Raw genomic sequence first — 19257 nt, 5'->3', positions numbered from 1 at the left:
TCAACTGGAAATATGGAGGAATGTGTGGTTTCTTAGTTCCTGTGTCCAATGGTCTTCAGAAACCTAACTGTGCAATATGGTCAGCTCACAGTAACTGCTGAGGTTTGACTCTTGCAGGTAGAGGAGTTCTAGGTCGAGGATTGTCTGCTAACATGGTCCGCAAGGACAGAGAAGAACCCCGTTCCTCTTTGCCTGATCCTTCGGTGCTGGCAGCTGGGGACAGCAAACTGGCAGAGGCTTCTGTTGGTTGGAGTAGGTGGGTAAAGTCACTTTGTCCTGTAACCTCAAGTGTCAGATGCAAAGAGAGGCTCTGAGACAGGTGTGTTCCCAATGAGTGTTCCTTAGACAGGCATCCACGGCGGTGGTTACTGGGAATGGTGACAGGGTGCTGCTCATCCAGGCTGTCATTGGGAAGGGAGAGTAGTTCCCACTGTACACCTCAGAGCTCCACTTACCTCGTTACAAGGTCCCCTGATAGTAGATAGGAGTCACATTCCCCTCAGTTCTGCCTAGGAAGGCAACTCTGAGAGGGCATACTGAGAGTGGCTAATGAATGGGTCATTATTTTAAGAGAATCTTAAGGCTGAGCTTGGGCTCCTTTGGGCATCCCCTTCAAGAAAAGAAAGGTGGGCCATAGCTGCACACAGGAGCCTCCTTGGGAGTGCATGTACCCTGTTGCCAACATGGTTGTCCTAGGAGACCTTGGAAACAATTTTGCAGAGGCTTTCATGTCTCTGATCTTAGTGCTATCTCCAGTCTAGGCTCCAGACAGGTATGTGTGGTACCCTTGGGAAGCCCCAGGGCTGTAGCCAAGGGTTCACACTGGCCAGGTCATCATGTCCATCCTCATCAAACTACAGAATAAGGAACATTTCATTGAGGTCCTGTGTAGAGCCAAGTTCAAGATCCCTGGGTGCCAGCAGATCCCTACCTCAAAGAAGACCCATGCTTCACTAAGTTTGATGCAGATGAATTTGAAGACATGGTAGCTGAGAAAGGGCCCATCATGGCTAGCTGTGGGGTCACATATACTCCAGTAATGATCCCCTGAACAAGAGGTGGGCCCTGCACTCCTGGGGGCTTCTCTGCATTGTCCTGCACCCCACCTAATCATATTCACTAATAAATTTCACATTTAATTTTTAAAAATAAAAGGAATGATAAACTTGAGGGGATAGTCTAGATGTGGTGCAGACTAGAAAAGCCTGGATTTCCCTCGTTCTCATTTCAGAATGCTGGGAAGAGGTAGTTCTGAGGTCTCTCTGTTACCACTGGGAAGAGCAGCCAGTAGTATAGGCAGAGGAATGGACAAACCTCCCAGTGCCTTTGGCCTCACAGCTCAGGATCCCCCACGGCTGCCACAGCCTCCAACTCTGTCTCCGACTTCACTGCACTCTGCCGATCCCCCTCCAGTCCTGACTATGGAACGAAAGGAAAAGTGAGTTAAGATCACCTGGTCTGAAGGAGGGATGGCAAGAAAGGGGTTCCCTGCAGCCTGCTCTCGGGCTGCTGGATAGAAATGTGGATATTGTTCTGAGTCCACATTGTTCTGGGGTGATAGGGGCCAGAGTGTTTTGCCTTTTGATAGAGGAGAGATAGATAAAGAGATTCCTGAAGAAGTCAGTAGGCTTTTAACAGTGAATATAAACGGTTGGGTGCTCCCAGTAAGCAGACTCACACCTTGTCACTTGCTTCCATGTGAGAGTGACAGATCTCGGTCATGTTGAAGATAAGGAAGTCACCTAGAAGGAGTATCAACGACACCTCATCTCATTCTAGGGACAAATCCTTTGTTCTTAAGTAGCTGGCCTTGTTTATTATAGTGAGATTGTAGGGCAGCCCGGATGACTTTGCTGTGTGATTAGACATGGCTGTGTTGGTATATCTTGACTCCCAGTTTGTGTATCTGTAAGTTAAGTGGACAAAAATTTTCCAGTTGATGGGGCTGCTTAGCTGGTTATTGACCCCAATATGATGTGTTTTGTTTTGTTTTTATGTAGTCCCAGGTGGCCTTGAACTCCAGGGCTCAAGGGATCTTCTACCTTAGCATCTAGAGTAGATAGAACTAAGTTGTATATTATCATGCCTGGCTTGTTCTCCCCCCACTCTTTCTTTCTCTTTTTCTTTCCTTTTTTTCCCCCCAGAGAGCTTTTGGTCAAGCAAGGATCAAAAGGAACTCCTCAGTCTTTGGGACTGAACCTCATCAAAATCCAGTGTCATAACGAAGCAGTTTATCAGTACCATGTGACTTTCAGGTGTGTACAGCTGTTTTGTTCCCTTGTGCACTTGCTAGAGGATAGGGATGGTTTAGATAACTCAGTACTACTGAGAACTACTCCCGACTGCTCTCCTGTAGGCTGGACTCATGGTTCTGGGGGAAGTCCACAGTATTCATGTGTGCTTTGGCTCATTTCCTAATTCAGGTTTGGATTTGATAGATTCAGGCTTGTGGTATGAAGCTAGAAATGGGTTTAATGTGGAGGTAATGGGCTGTAATCTCGGGGCCTATGGCTTGCATGGCTCTTCCAATGGCCTTTCTGTTGTTGTGGCTGTGCTGGTGCCTGAGCCCAGCGTTGCACACATGCTGGGCAAGTGCCACTACCAAACAGCACCTAGCACCCTTCCATCACTGCTTGGCTCATCCTCATAATATTTTTATTCCTTTTATTAAACTTCTACCACTTGTATAAGATCCATAACTCTGAATCCTGGGCCTTCCTGTACATATATTATCATAATCGACATTAGTGTCTCTCCAGCAACAGTCCAGGATTAAACTCAACGGTATGGGGATAGAGTCATGGCTCAGTGCTTAAAAGTATATGCTGCTCTTGCAGAGGACCCGAGCCTGGTTGCCAGCACCCTTCTGGGATAGCTCACAACCACCTGTAAGTTCAGCTCCAGGTGAACCTAACATCACACCTGAACATAGACACATACACACACAAATGATTAAAAGTAAAACCAATAAACCTTACAAATTAAACTCAGCTTGAAATCAAAGGAAAGAACTTTAATTTTATACCAACATTTTAGGATTTTTCCTACTTTTGAAGTGTTAAGGTTCATAGGAGTTTATGTTTTTTTTTGTTTTGTTTTTTTGTTTTTTGTTTGTTTGTTTGTTTTTGTAAGATCATAGGAAAGCCTGGGCTAGAGGTTATTGGCTGGAAGCATGAAAAACAAATGTTTTGAAATTTATTTGAAATGCAATGATAGAAACTTGCATTTTGCCGGGCGTGGTGGCGCATGCCTTTAATCCTAGCACTCGGGAGGCAGAGGCAGGTGGATTTCTGAGTTCCAGGCCAGCCTGGTCTACAAAGTGAGTTCTAGGACAGCCAGGGCTATACAGAGAAACCCTGTCTCGAAAAACCAAAAAAGAAAAAGAAACCTGCATTTTTCTTATAGTTATAACCTTGGAAGAGAACATGTTTTCCTTTGTGTACACGCTGTGACATTAACTGACATATCTAAGACATCACCTACTTGTGAGAACATGTAAGAGTCCCTTTAGCAGCATTTCCTAACTTACAGTCACATGCTCTAATGTGCTGTGGCATACTCACTGAGGCTCACTCTCCCAACCGAGCTCTGCTGTCTTGACAGGCAGCCCCCATTCCTCATCTCTTACCAGCATCACCCTACTCTGTATGGTTGCTTTTGTATTCCACCTGTAAGTGAGAGCTTTAACAAAGATTTTAAATTATGTGTATTTATGTGTCTCTGTGTGGGTATGTGCACATGTGTGCAGGTATACAAAGAGGTCAGAGATGTCAGATCCACTTGGAACTTAGAGGCAGCTGTGGACACAGGTTCTGGGAACAGAGCTCAAGTCCTCCTCAAGAACAGTACATGTTCTTTGTTGTTTTTTGTTTGTTTTGTTTTTTCCAGTCAGGGTATCCTGGCTATAGACCAGACTGGCCTTGAACTCAGAGATCTGTTTGCCTCTGCCTTATGAGTGCTGGGATTAAAGCCTTGTACCACCTAAGAACATGTTCTTGACCACTGGCTTATTTCACATAGGATAATGTCCTGTAGGCTCACCCATTCAGCAAATGACAGAGTCATTTTTACAACTGCAAAAATGAGATATAGACACATCCTGTAACCCCAGAACTTGAGGCTGTGTTACGATTCCTATTGCTGAGATGAAACACCATGCCCAGAAGCATGTTGGAGAGAAAAGGAGGATTTACACTGCCATATTGTTGTTCATTATTGAAGGAGGTCAGGACAGGAACTCAAACTTAGCAGGAACATGGAGGCAGGACTGATGCAGAGGTCACGCAGGGGTGCTGTTTACTGGCTCACTTCCCATGGCTTGCTCAGCCTGCTTTCTTATAGAACCCAGGATCACCAGTCCAGGGATGGGCCCCATCCACCATGGGCTAGGCTCTCCCCCATTGATCACCAATTGAGAAAATGCCTTACAGCTGGATCTCATGGAAGCATTTCCTTAACTGAGGCTCCTTCCTCTGTGGTGACTCTAGCTTGTGTCAAGGTGACATAAAACTAACCGTACAGAAGCCAAAGCAGAATTATTACTCATTCAAGGCCAGTCTGGCTACATAGTAAATTCCTGGCTAGAGTGAGATCTTGTCTCATATATGTGTGTATGCATGTATGTATGCATGTATAGATGTGTGTATATATATGTATATTTGATATACTCTGATAATTGGTCAGTGTTAAGAATTAAATGATAGTGAAATGCTCAGTTCTAACAAGATAATTATATCACTCCTACCATGCATCAACTAACAACATGGAAAAGGGGATGGAGAGAATGTAAGAGCCCATGGATAGAGAAGTATGTTGCTTAAAGAACTTCTAAACATGGCATGGCCATTGTGTTGATGATTTCATTGCAGGGTGGTCATCTTGCATAACAACACAAAATTGGCCTGGTAGCACTTTATCATGGAGGAGGAAGGGCTGATGAGAGGCCCTATGAGACACTGGTAGTTGATGGTCATTGGAAAAAGTGGTTTAATTTTCTTCACTGGTGTAGTCATTGAAAATTTGCCCATGTTCCAGTAAATAACATCATGCAAACAATCCCATGAAACTCAGTGGGCCATACACAAAGACATGACAGTTGGGGACTAGAGCTGTGCACCAAAGTTACAAGCACTGGCTGCTCTTTCAGAGGACCAGGGTTCAATTATATGTAAGGTGGCTCACAACCATCTGTAACTCTAGTCAAGGGATCTGATACTCTTCTGGCTTCTATGGGCACCAGACACATACATGGTACATAGATATATATGGACAGAACACATAATAAAAAGTTTTAAAATTTAAAAATTTTCCATGAAAGTAGGCAGGGGAACTTCTTTTTAAAATAAGAAGGAAACCCTTACTGGTTTTTGTTTGTTTTTTTATTGTGATGCTTTTTAAGCATTTATACAATTTTTAAAAATATATTCTTCTCTGATAAAATACATCCCAACCATGACTTCCCCTCTCTATTCCTTCCAGTCCCTGCCACCTTCCCTTTCCCCAGATCCACTGCCCTCTCTGCCTTTCCCAAGAAAAGAACAGGCCTCCCAAGGACATTAACTGAACATGACCCAATAAAATACAGTAAGACTAGGCACAAAACCCTCGCATCAATGCTAGGCAAAGCAACCTAGTAGAAAGAGAAGGGTCCAAAGAGCAGGCAAAGGAGTCAGAGACACCTTCACTCACATTGTTAGTCCATAAAACCTCCAAAGCCAACAAGGACAACAGATATGCAGAGGACCTAGCACAGACCCATACAGGCTCTACTATTGCTGTTCCAGCCTCTCTGAATTCCCAGCAGTCCTGCTTAGTCTATTCTGAGGACTGTGCTCTCTGCTGTCTTAGATACCTTTGGTTCCCACAATTCGTCACCCTCTTCTGCAGGGTACCCAGAGCTCTCAGGGAAGGGCCCAATGGAGACCTCCAATTTAGATAGTCTCTTTGCCTAATGTTTGGTGGTGGGTCTATGCATTTGCTTCTGTCAGCTGCTGGAGGCAGCCTCTCTGATGACGACTGAATTATGCGCTGATCTATGAGTATAACCTACTATCATTAGAAATAACTTAATTTAATAATTAATTTAGTTATTTACTGGCCAGTCATGTTTGATTCTATCCTAAGTCTTTGGGCTCTCTAGCCTCTGGTTCCTGCTAATCCAGACAGTGTCAGGCATGGGCTCCCTCTTTTGTGTGGGACTCAAGTTAGACCAGTCATTGGTTGGACACTCCTACAAGTTCTGTGCCACCAGCTGCCCCAGTACATCTTGCAGGCAGAATAGATTGTAGGTTGAAGGTTTTGTGGCTGGGTTGGTGTCTGAGTTCCACTACCTGTAACATTTCCTGGTTACGGAAGATGGATGGTTCAGGCTCTATATCCTCCATAAGTAGGAATCCTTGCTAGGGTTACTCTTCAAGATTTAGAGTGTTTCCTCTGCACTAGGTTTCCCATTCCCTTCCCTGCAATGCCCTCCAATTCCAGGCTTCTTTCTCTATGTTCTCTGTCTCCATCCCTCCCCACCCTACCTGATATCTCCCATTCCCATTCCCACTCATCCCCAGTCCAGCCACAAAATCTAATTTTTCTTCCCAGGAAGATCCATGCATCCCCTCTTGAGCCTTCCTTGTTGACTTAGCCTCTCAGGGTCTGTGGATTGTAGCATAGTCGTCATTTACTTAACAGCTAATGTCCACTTATGAGTATATACTGTGCTTATTTTTGGGGTCTGGGTTACCTCACTCAAGTTGACTTTTTTGTTATTGTTTGTTTCATCCATTTGCCTGCAAATTTCATGATGCCATTTTTTAAATAGCTGAGTAATACTCCATTGTGTAAATCTACCACATTTTGTAATTCATTTTTCAGTTTAGAGCTATCTAAGTTGTTTCCAGTTTCAGGCTGTTATGAATAAAGCTGCTATGAACATAGTTGAGCAAGTGTCCCTGTGGTAGGATGGAGTCCTTTGGGTATATGACAAGGAATAGCCTTGATTCAATTTGTGCCTAGTCTTACTGTATTTTATTGTGTCATGTTCAGTTAATGTCCTTGGGAGGCCTGCTCTTTTCTTGGGAAAAGCAGAGAGGGCAGTGGATCTGGGGGAGAGGGAAGGTGGTGGGGACTGGAAGGAGTAGAGCGGGGAAGCCATGGTTGGGATGTATTGTATCAGAGAAGAATATATTTTAAAAAATTGTATAAATGCTTAAGGGTTTGAGGTAGATCAATTTCCAATTTTTTGAGGAACTACCATATTGATTTGCATAGTGGCTGTGCAAGTTTTCACTCTTACTAGCAATGGAGGAGTGTTTCCCTTGCTCCACTTCCTCACCAGTGTGAGCTGTCCCTTGTATTTTTGATCTTAGCCATTCTGACACATGTAAGATGGAATCTCAAAATGACCTGCCTGGACTTCTGGTGGCCATCATAGCCTCTAGTGGAGCAGGGAATCTCTACTCCAGTTGAGGGCTGGCACATTGCCATGAGAAGGAAAGGGGAGATTGGGTAGAATGGAGGGCTACCAAGAGAGAGGGGGGGTCCATGAGTGGGTGGCTGGTCTGCTTGGGGTTCCAGAATGACTCTGGTGGAGCAGGGCGTCTCCACCCGAGTGCAGGAGGGAGTGTCTTAGAGGAAGAACCACTGTGCTGGAGAGGGGCAGGCCATGCGGGACGGTCCTGCCGTGAGAACTACTAAATTCATTATATTACATGCACAGAACTTTCAGAGGAATAATAAAGGATACAGCATGGAATTCATTCTGTTGTGTTTCACACTTTCTGTATCTACCTGCTGATAAATGTGTCTTAGCTGTCGTGAATTTGTAAAGCAAATCTAGGTATGTGTGTAGATGTTTCTTTGAAATAATCAGTTGTAGATCTTTTAGGTCTATATCCATAAGTAGAATTACTGGGTTATACATATTTTTAAATATATATCTCCATATGTGCACACATATAAAGTCCAGAAAACAACCTCAGGTGTCATCTTCAGGAAGGCCATTTACTTCTCTTAAAAAAAGGTCTTTCATTGGCCTGAATTTCACCAATTAGGCCAGAGTGTATGGCTAGCAGACCCCAGAGATCCTGCTGACCATGAGACTACAAGCACATGCCATGCAGGCCTGAGAGATGGGTGAATGGTTAAGCACACTGGCTGCTCTTCTAGAGGATGTGGGTTCAGTTTCTAACACCTACACAGTGGCTCACAACCATCTAGACCTCCAGTCCCAGTGTATCAGACACTGTGTCTGGCCTCCACAGGACCTGTACACACACATGGTGCGCACCCATCATGCCCTGTGTATTTACCTGGGTTCTGGGGTTGAATGCTTGTGCTTACAAGGAAAGAAGTTACCAACGAAGACACTGCCTCAAGATCCACCAGACTCTTCTCCAAAATGGCTCTACTAAGAAATGTGCATTTTGGAAGAACAGCTACTAAATGTGGAAAAAGTGGAATGGAAAAAGAGAAGAAATGATGGTTGGGAGGAAAGGACCCAGAAGTATTGTAACAACCCAAGAAAGGATCCATCTGGATGTGGGCAACATGATTGATTTAGACAAGAAAAACAAGAAAAAAATGAATTTGATTTGCTTTCAGTGTATTCTTGATAGTTTTCTGTGGACTCTATTAGAGTTACAGAGAAAATGCCTAAGATTAAAAGAACCAGGAAGAACATAGACCATAAGAAACAGCCAGTGAACCTACCACTCATTTCAAAAGCTGCAAAGAAGGATGATAAAGAAGGCAGCAAGATTTCCTACCAGGGAGCCGGGCAGTGCTGGTGCAAGCCTTTAATCCCAGCACACAGGAGGCAGAGGCAGGTGATCTCTGTGGTTCCAGTTTAGTCTACAAAGCAGCAAATACCAGGACAGCCAGGGCTGTCACACAGAGAATCCCTTTCTCCGAAACAGCAGCGGCAGCAGCAGCAACCACCTCCAACCACCACCTCCCATTTCCTACAAGGGAGAAGGAAACAGCACAACTCACATTTGATGGAAAGGGAAGGAGGCAGTGAAGACAGCCAATGGAATCCCTCTCACAGCAGGGACTGTGAGAGGAGGGCTGTATGTCAGAGGGAAGAATGGTTTTGTTAAGGACAGACTGTATTCTGATGAAGCAGGAAGGATTTCTTGCATTGACTAGGCCATAAAGAAGCCATGGGTTTGTAGGGCTGGAGATTTGTATGATCTAAGTGGTGTTTGTATGTGAGCATGCACTGCCTTGGGCAGTGTTCTCAGCTGCTATCAACCTTGTTTCTTAATCAGGCCCTCTTGAGTTCGAGGCCATCCTGGTCTACAGAGTGAGTTCCAGGACAGCCAAGACTACACAGAGAAACCCTGTTTCAAACAAACAAAAAACAAAAAAACACAGGCCCTCACTAGGACCTGTGGCTCTGCTTAGGTGAAGCCAAGGATCCACCTGTCTATATAGCTCCTAATTACTGGAATTACAAGTAAGCCACTGTGAGGGTTGATACAGTGTTATCCTGGTTAGTTTTATGTCAACTTGACAAGGAACCCCAGCTGAGGAAGTGCCCTCATTAGACTGCCTGTAGGCAAGTCTGGAGGGCATTTCTGATGGCCTGACATGGGAGGTCGCAGCCCACTGTGGGTAGTGGCATCTCTGTGTAGGTAGTTCCTGACAAACACTGGGTAGAATTCAGGGAATCGTGCTGAAGAGGGGGAGGGAGGATTGCAGGGGCCTGAGGGCTCAAGGACACCACAAGACAACTCAGAGACTCAACACACCTGGGTTCAGGCTCACTGAGGCTGAAACATCAGAGAGTCTGCATGGGGCTCATCCAGGACCTCGGTGTATGTGTTACAGTTGTGTAGCTTGTTGTTTTTGTGGGACTCCTGTTTGTGGCACTTGTATCTGCTTTTGGGACCCTTGCTATCCTACTGGGTTGTTGCTTTGTCCAGCCTTAATATGCAGGAAAATGCCTAATCTTATTGCAGCTTGATAGGCCGTTTAGGTTGACTACTCTGCAAGCCTGCTCTTTTTTTGAACGGAAATGGAAGAGTGGGTGGGGAGGGAGGATGTGGGGGAGGAAGGAGGGAGGGAGGAGAAACTGCCGTCTGGATGTAATATATGAGAGAAGAAATGAAGAAAACAGGAAGCAGACTAAGCAAGCCAGTAATCAGTACTCTTGCATGGGTCCTGCTTCAGTTTCTGCCTCTAACTTCCTGGCTTTAAGTCCTGCCCTAAATTTCCTTAGTGATGGGATGTGACCTGAGAGCTGTACGCTGGAATAAACTACCTCCTCCCTCAATTTGATTTTCGTCGTGGTGTTTTATCATAGCTATAAAAAAAAAAAAAAACAACAGCAAACTAGGGCAGGTTCAAGCATTTTACTGACTGAGCCTAGCCCCAGTTGGACTTTTGAAGCCATGGTGTGAAGGTGATGTAATCGAGAAGATACTGATAATATGGGAAACACTGATGTGGTACAGGAGTTGCCTGTAGCTTTGTTGCTTCCTCATGGAATAGGAACAGGGAGGGAATGCCAGAATGTTTCTCTAAATGTGCATAGGTGGGGTTTGTCCCAGTCTGAAAACCCCAAGTCTGAAATGCCCCAGAATCTAAACAGTTTTGAATGCGGACATGAAGCCCTAAGTAGAAAATTACACACCATGAAACTTCATATACAGACTTGTTAAAAGTATTATGTAAGGGGCTGGAGAAATGGCTCAGTGGCTAAGAACATTTGCTGTTCTTGCAGAAGGTCAAGGTGCTTTCCATCATCCACGTGGTTATTCACAAACATTGGTAACACCAGTCCACAGGGGTCCAGTACCCTCTTCTGACTTCCATGGTCATCAGGCACATATGTGTTACATATACATATAGTTATTCTGACCTCCATGGTCATCTGGCACATATGAGCTACATATACACGCAGTTAGGCAAAATATTCATATACACAAAACAAATCTGAGCCAGGTATAGTGGTGCAGGAAGCAGAGGCAGGCTGATAGCCACAAGGCCAAGGCTAACCTGGTCACACAGTGAGTTCCAAGCCAGCCAGGGCTACTAAATAAAGACCCTTTTTCAAAAGACAGTGACAACAAAACACCCCTAAACCTAAAAATGTTTCAAATATATAAAATTACCTCTAGACTTGGCATACACAAAACATGAGTGCATTTCATGTTTATACTTAGGTCTCATCCACAGGATATTTTATTATGTATATGCAAATACTCCAGGATCAAAATACTTTGGATTTAAGCATTTGGCATGAAATATACTCAATCTGCATATGAGATTTTTTTTGAGGGGAAATGTTACCATGTGAATATTTAATGTTAGGGATGCCAGTTGAATTTTGTTATGTCTTCCTATACTTGAACATACTTGGATCTTGTTTTTAATCTTGGATTTATTCACACTTTACAGTTGCAGAACAAGATTGTGCCTTAGTGTATATAGTAGAACAATCATTGATAATTAGGTAGCTGTTACAATTTTTTAAGCTGCCAATTTGCTGCAGTGAATAATATAAAGTTTAAATCACCATGAATTAAAAATGATTAAAATCTCATTTTAAAAGTACCTTATAGCAGGATATTGTGGTTCTTGACTTTAATCCCAGTACTTGAAAGTCAGAGGCAGGTGGATCTCTTTGAGTTCAAGGCCAGCTTGGTCTACAAGAGACTTTTGTCTCAACAACAAAACAAAAGCAGTTTAGGAGCTGGAGAGATGGTTTAGAGGTTAAAAAACAAAAGCTTGCTGTTCTTACAGAGGACTGAGTTCAGTCCAGCATCCATATCAAGTGGTTCACAACCCATATAATTCCTGCTCCAGGGAATCTGCTACCGTCTGCAGATACACATAGTCACATGCATATATACATAAAAATAAATCTCAAAAAGAATTCTTTAAACAAATGGAGGGGGGGACACTTTAAAAATGTGTGCCTCTGAAGATTGAGAGCAGGGATTGGCAGACCACAATCAGTCCATGGTCAGGCCTGGCTTGTTTAACTGTGAAATTGTATTGAACTTTGCCATACTCGTGAGATTCTATGCTATGATTTTGTGTTGTTATAGCACAGATGCAAGCGTGTATGGCCATGTAAAGTTTTAGATACAATATGGCCCCTTGCAGTGTTCTGATCCTCTGCTTAGAAGTCTAGAAGGATATACATGATGTGTAAAAGCAAGCTGTCTAGAATTAATGGATTTTTGTTTGTTTTGTTTTGTTTTGTTTTGTTTTTTGCCTTCCCTCCAGATCTTTATCAGTTGCTTATAGAGGTTTTAAACTGATGATCCCCCTGCCTCAGCCTCTCATGTAGCTGAACTCATGCATATATTCCAAGCCTGGTAGATTAGTTACATTTTCTAATGTTTCTACTCCAGCAGGTATCCTTGAGTCATTCTTTAGTTAGCTGTGTAATTATAAATATGACCACTAGGTGGAGTGCAGGTACCAAAAATGCTTCTTGCTTTTAATATTTTTTTTATTAGATATTTTCTTTATTTACATTTCAAATACTATCCCCTTTCCTAGTTTCCTCTCCGAAAGTTCCCTATACCCTTTCCAACCCACCTACTCCTGCTTCCTGGCCCTGGCATTCCCCTGTATTGGGCAAAAAATGCTTCTTTTTTTTTTTTTTTTTGGTTTTTCGAGACAGGGTTTCTCTGTATAGCCCTGGCTGTCCTGGAACTCACTTTGTAGACCAGGCTGGCCTCGAACTCAGAAATGCGCCTGCCTCTGCCTCCCGAGTGCTGGGATTAAAGGCATGTGCCACCACGCCCGGCCAAAAAATGCTTCTTAAAGTCGCATAACTTACTGCGCAGCTTTGGTAAAGATTGCTGTTTGAGTCAAACTGAACTAAAATCCCCTTTGTTATTTTGCAGCCCCAATGTGGAATGCAAAAGCATGCGGTTTGGCATGTTGAAGGACCACCAGTCTGTCACTGGAAACGTCACTGCTTTTGATGGCTCTATTCTTTATCTTCCTGTTAAGCTTCAACAAGTGAGACCCAGTGGAGAGTGTGGTGTGGGTGAAACTCCGGTGTGCTCTGATGGGTTGAATAGTGGCAAAGTACACATTTTCTGGACAGTTTGCTTGATAGAAGGCAGATTTCTGCAAAACACAGCAGGGATCAACCCCCAGCCCCACTCCAGCTTGTGTTTATAAAGTAATGTTTCTGATACATAAATGGACTGGTAGGAAGCATTGGGTCTCTGACAAATCACTCAGATTTTCAACGTCAGGGCTCAGCAGTAAAGCACACCTGATTCTTCCGCAGAGAGCCCAGTTCATTTCCTACCACCCATACTGGGTGATCCCGGTCATCCTCTCCAGTTCCAAGGATCCAAAGCCCTCTTCTGGCCTCCTTGGGTACCTGTATATACATGATACACACGTACATATACATAACATCAATTAAAAAACGAAACTAAAGATGTAAATGTTCAACTTTGATTCTTACTTATTTTGTGTGTTTGTTTGTTTGTTTGTATCACATTGATTTTGCCAGCACAGGCTGCAAAGTGAGGGGGAAGTAGAAGCTAGCTTTTGGGCTCTAGAACTCTGAGTTAGGGTTAAGGCTGTGTGGCTTTGTCATTTCTCGTTACTGTACTTGTTTATTTGTTAGGTTGTTGAGTTAAAAAGTCAGAGAAAAACTGACGATGCTGAGATCAGTATCAAGATTCAGCTGACGAAGATCCTGGAGCCGTGTTCTGACCTGTGCATCCCCTTCTACAATGTTGTCTTCCGGCGGTAAGGAAGCTGCTGCAGGCTGTGTCTGTAACTCACCATGGTGGGAATAAGGCTCCCCAGGAGGTGTGCGTGGTGCCACACACAGTGTCTGCCTGTGGGTGGGCTTGGAAGCACATAATTAGTGATCTTAGTATCATCTCATTCAAAAATTACCTCTCACTCGACAGGTCAGGCGTGGGTTCCTGAGTTAGGTGTGTGGGTAGCTGAGTAGGCAGATGGAGTCTTTTGGATTTGATTAAGAATTTTTCAGACCAGAGTTTGTTTTTGAGACAGGATTTTGTATAACTCAGGCTAGTCTCAAACTTGATGTGTAGCTGAGGATCACCCATCCTGACCCTCTTGCTTCAGCTTCCCTAATGCTGGGATTACAGTATGAGTGACCATACTCAACCAAAACAGACATTAACATGTGAAGGACTCCTCAGAGTATAGAGATATTTGATGAGAGATAGTTTCTACACTTTAAAAAATTATATATACTTCATAGTTGTTTATCTCCTTTTGAGGGGCTCTCAATTTTATACAAGAGTTAATTCCAAACTATCTCATTTGATGAACTAGAACCTACAGTGAGCTGCTGGAACAAACGCAGTTCCCTTGCTGGGCTGTTCACAAGTTGGAAACTAGTTCATCTGTATTCTCTTTAGTTCATGGTGGTCAGTAATATAATTAAGCTGGGAGATAGCCCTGGGTTCAGTGAGCTGGGTCCTGAGGGAGCCTTGAGTCACGTGTACACATTGCAGATGCATGCCTTTCTAGCTCCACTCTCCTATAGCAAGACTATCGTAACACAGACCACATTATCCAGAGAGCAGAAGCCCTTCTGCACTTCAGGCTTGCAGAGGAAACCATAGCTAAGACTGAAGGAGCTTTCTGACAGCTTTTCTGTTAGACTTAGGATGCAGCTTGAGGGTGAGTGCTTGCCTGGTGACTGTGTAGCTCCATGGCCCACCCAGTACTCGGAAGGAGACAGAGAGCTCACCTCCGCCATTCATTTCAGGGTAATGAAACTTCTGGATATGAAGCTTGTGGGGAGAAACTTCTATGACCCTACAAGTGCCATGGTACTGCAGCAACACAGGTTGGTGGGTTTTCTTCTCCTTCACTTCTGAATGTTCTGGAAGAAACTTTCATTACGTTCACTAAACATAGGACAATAACTTCAACAGTATTTTATTGTCATAAGTACAGTTTATCAACTAAACCTTTTTGTTTATTTATATTTCTAGTAAGTTTGTACTGATAACAATTTGGTTCCATTTTTCCCCACCCCAGCCTTCCTCATGACTATCAGGAAGGGCAGTGTCAGCATTGTGTAAAATAGGGGCCCTGATGCTCTTGGAACATCTCTCTCTTCAGATTGCAGATCTGGCCTGGCTACGCGGCTAGTATCCGGAGGACAGATGGGGGTCTCTTCCTGCTCGCTGATGTCTCTCATAAGGTCATTCGGAACGACTCTGTGCTGGATGTCATGTAAGGGAATAGAGGGATCCATCCACCTTTAACATCATGATGACCTTCCAAAGCTCAGAAATGGGTAGTTGGAGGCCAGGCTAGACCCTGTTCTGTGTGTGTGTATGTGGGTGGGTTAATTATAAAATGTATTAAAAGAACTGGATCCAGGTATGATGACTCCCCCAGGGCTGAGGCAAGACGGCTACCTCAGGTTCAGTCCTGGCCTAGGCTACAAAGAGTTCCAGGCTGGCCTGAATACAGTGCAAGACCCTGTCTCAGAAAACAAAACAAAACCAAGCAGAGAGCTGAGAGGCTCTTCTCTGCTGAGTCTGCCGAGGTGAGCATCTGACTGGGCATGTGCTGTTCTCCTCGAGCTCATAGGTCATGGGTGAGTGAAATCAAATTAGTTCTTCTGAGCCTTGGTTTTAATTTTAAGTCTTGTCAGGCATCATCCCATCATGTCACACAGAGACTGAGGCGACTGGTGGTGGTGGTGGTTGTTTGTTTTTGTACTTTTGAGACAGTATTATTAATCTGTCTGTATTGCAGGCTAGCCTGGAACTCATGTTATGATCTTCACTAGCTCTTAATATGACCGCAGTACAAAGCCACCCAGCTCTAGAGCAGGAAAGCTTCTACTGTCATGGCCGCTTTCATCCTCTGGACCTTTTGTGTACTTGCAGACTCCAGGAAACTGCCAAGGAGAAGTTATTTTCCTGGAGGTCAGAGCTGCTCAGGCTTTAGAAATAGTAGATTTCCCCGATTACAGGAATAACTTCTGTGCTTCGAAATGATGGCAAGCAAATAGGTTTTTCTGGTGGGCTCAGTGTTATATGTTGCTGTTACATTCACAGTAACCGGTGTCCTGATTATCCCAGTGGGGTTCAGGACCATCTTCAAGGTCTGCTAAATGATGGTGGAGTTGGCTTGGCTTGGGGGGATCCGCCTACCTCCTTCCCTATGCTGCCGCCTGTTGAGTCTCCGAGCTAAGACCACCTGTGCTGTCCCCGGCTCTGGTGCAGGGCATGCCGTCCATTATCTCCTTCGAGAGGGTACATAGGAAGAAATGCTGTGAGCCTCAGGGTTGCCGTAGATTGAGTGGTGCTCTAGGCAGGAGGGTCTTTCCCTCAGAATCAGGGCAGTGCTGCTTTCCAGTGGCCCCCTTTTCTGTGAGCAGAGCCATACTAAGTTCTGTTTCCCGAGTACTCAGGTGTTCTCTTACTGTGCTTCCTGTCTCTTTAGAAGGTCTACAAACTTCCTTTTTTGTTGTTTTTGTTTTTTTGAAGTTTTCTCTGTGTAGCCCTCCCTCTGTAGACCAGGCTGGCCTTGAACTCACAGAGATCTGCCTGCCTCTGCCTCGCAAGTGCTGGGAAAAGGTCTGCACAACTATACCTGGCGCCTTCTTGTTGTCTTATTAGCATATATTGATTACAGATAATGGGGTTTTGTGATATTTCATGTGTGTATATGATGTATTTGGTCAGTTTGCCCTACCACCTGTTCTTCTACTCCTGTTTATTCCTTGCCTCTTTCTGACCAGTTACTCTTCTCCCCTCTTATGTGTGATTTTGTTGAGCATATTTTTTGTGACCCAGCAGGTTCAGGGTTATGTGAGCATGGATGAAGGCTGATTTACCAGGAGCCATGTACCACTAAAGAAAATCCTTTCTAATCCCCCAGCAGTCATTGGGTCCTCACAGAGGGATAGGACCTCGAGAGCCCCTCCCCATCAACAGCTTTAACTTCTGTAACCTCCGGTCAGAGTGGTCCATCGCTCCCTAGGATGGAATGTTGACTGGCTCAATCTCCTGCAGGTTTCTCTGTAGTCTCCTCAAATATTAGTTCTATGTTCCTTTCTGTACATTTTAGGGTTCTCTTTGGGGTAATTTTCTTCTTGCCTGAAGTATAGTACTCCATTTGGTTTAGAATTTACTGATGGCAATTTAGATGTTTATCTAAAACTATCATTCTGCATTTTATTTTATTTTATTTTATTTTTAAAGATTTATTTATTATATATAAGTACACTGTAGCTGTCTTCAGACTCTCCAGAAGAGGGCGCCAGATCTCGTTGTGGATGGTTGTGAGCCACCATGTGGTTGCTGGGATTTGAACTCTGGACCTTCGGAAGAGCAGTCGGGTGCTCTTAACCACTGAGCCATCTCACCAGCCCCTCATTCTTCATTTTAAACTAAAGTTTGTAATTGGTAGATATATTCTTCTAATGTTTTGTCTATATTTCATTGTCTTCTAGCTTATACTGTTAGTATTCACAAATCAGCTGCCCATGTTACAATTATCATTTTTTTTTAAATTATCCTTAAATTTTGTCTTTTTCCAAAGTTTTATTATACTTTATCTAGTTATAGTCTCTGTTAAAGAATAAATTGGGACACCTGTTTAGAATAGTAAAGTAGAGTTTGTGAGGACCATGGTGGGGACCACTGTGATGGTGGGAGGGATGGACTTAAAGACTGGTCACTGTGTTAGGTGGCCGTTCACTATGTTGCCTAGGCTGGTCCAAACTCCTAGCTGGGCAGAAGCAATCCTGCATACAGGCTTACACTTAACATGTCCACTTGGGAAGTGTAAATCTATAAAACATTAGCAGTGCTGAGAGACTAGAAGGTAGTTCCTAACAGGGAAACACCATGTGGAGGGATTGTAGCCAAGGAGACTGAAGAGAATCACCTGGAGGGATGACAGGAATGAAGGCTGATCAGATCTGGAAGGCAATCAAATATCAAGTCTGGAATTCTGGCTAGACTGACTCAGTAAGATTCTTGCTGAAATGGGTGAGTGTGGTGGGTGGTGAGAGAAGCCTGGTTAAGAAGAACCCAGCTAAGATTTGGTCAAGGAGAGGCTCTTCCTTACATTTAATAATGGTGTACTCTGCAGTCCTCTCTGCTTGAGTGTGGGCTGGACTTTCCCACACATCTCAATGAATAAAATATGTGGGAGGTAGAGTATGAGAAGACTGCTTTCTGTTTAGGGTGTGCGCTCTTACTGACCCTTGGATCACCCACTGAAGGGAAGCCAGAGGCCATGTTATGGGGCAGCCTTTAGAGTGGCTCACTTAAGTGATCTTGGTAACACATCTTGTCTCAGTTCAACCTTGAGGTGGATGCAGCTGGGCTGAAAACCTTGCCTGCAGCCTTGTCAGAGTTGCCTTAATTCCTGACCCACAAAAGCCTGAAATAAGCCGGGCAGTGGTGGTGCATGTCTTTAATCCCAGCACTTGGGAGGCGGAAACAGGCAGATTTCTGAGTTCCAGGGCAGCCTGGTCTACAGAGTTAAGTTCCAGGATAGCCAGGGCTACACAGAGAAACCCTGTCTTGAAAAACCAAAACCAACCAAACAAAAAACCCAACCTGAGATAATAAGCGTATGTCTAGTCTATTATTGTTATTATTATCATTGTGACTCTGGAGACAGAACTTAAGGCCTCCTGCATGTTAGGCTAGCATCCCCACACTAAGCTACATTCCTGCTTGTGTATGGTTTTTCACACATCTGTTTATTTGTGTGGATGTATATGTGTATGTGTGAAGGTCAGCGGACAGTTTGAAGGAGTAGATTTTTCTCCCTCCACCTTCCAGATCCAGGAATCAAACTCAAGTCTTCAGATTTGGCAGCAAGTGCCTTAACCCACTGAGCCATCTAACTAACCCCAGTGTGACCTAATTAAACAGCTTTATTGAGATACAGACTAAAATATACTCATTTGGAGGGTGCTGTTCTGTGGCTGTTGGCTTATCCATGGTGTATGCTGTATATTATCACTGCAGTCAGTTGTAGGACATTTTCATCCCTGCAGAGAGAAGCCCATACCCTTGGGCATGAGTTTCCTTCTTTGCCCTCAGACCTAGAGAAACCATCAGTCTGGTGTGTGTGTGTGTGTGTGTGTGTCCTCTGACCCAAGCAGCAAACACACCTACACACACACACACACACACAAATAAAACATTTTAATATCACTTTTAAAAAGAAAGAAAAAGAGATAGTTCAGTGGTTAAGATCACTTGCTGCTTTTCCAGAGAACCAGAGATTAGCATCCATGGTTGACAGCATACAGTC

General features: G+C 44.0%; 1 protein-coding gene and 1 pseudogene across 2 annotated transcripts in view; both read left to right on the top strand.

Annotated features, from left to right (window-relative positions):
- Piwil2 (piwi like RNA-mediated gene silencing 2) overlaps positions 1 to 19257 on the top strand; it is a 57396-nt gene that overhangs the window by 6127 nt on the left and 32012 nt on the right. For both annotated transcript variants that reach the window (XM_021182116.1, XM_021182115.2), the window contains exons 4-10: positions 118 to 256; positions 1232 to 1438; positions 2145 to 2255; positions 12858 to 12975; positions 13601 to 13725; positions 14726 to 14806; positions 15085 to 15198. In XM_021182116.1, coding sequence (XP_021037775.1) covers positions 118 to 256; positions 1232 to 1438; positions 2145 to 2255; positions 12858 to 12975; positions 13601 to 13725; positions 14726 to 14806; positions 15085 to 15198 — 895 coding nt within the window. The remainder of the gene's footprint in view (positions 1 to 117; positions 257 to 1231; positions 1439 to 2144; positions 2256 to 12857; positions 12976 to 13600; positions 13726 to 14725; positions 14807 to 15084; positions 15199 to 19257) is intronic.
- Positions 602 to 714, top strand: LOC115029278 (annotated as a pseudogene).

This window comes from Mus caroli, chromosome 14 (assembly GCF_900094665.2).
Source record: "Mus caroli chromosome 14, CAROLI_EIJ_v1.1, whole genome shotgun sequence".
In the NCBI taxonomy this organism is placed as follows: Eukaryota; Metazoa; Chordata; class Mammalia; order Rodentia; family Muridae; genus Mus; species Mus caroli.
Note: the sequence above shows the minus strand (reverse complement) of the source record. Positions and strands in the feature narration are given on the sequence as shown.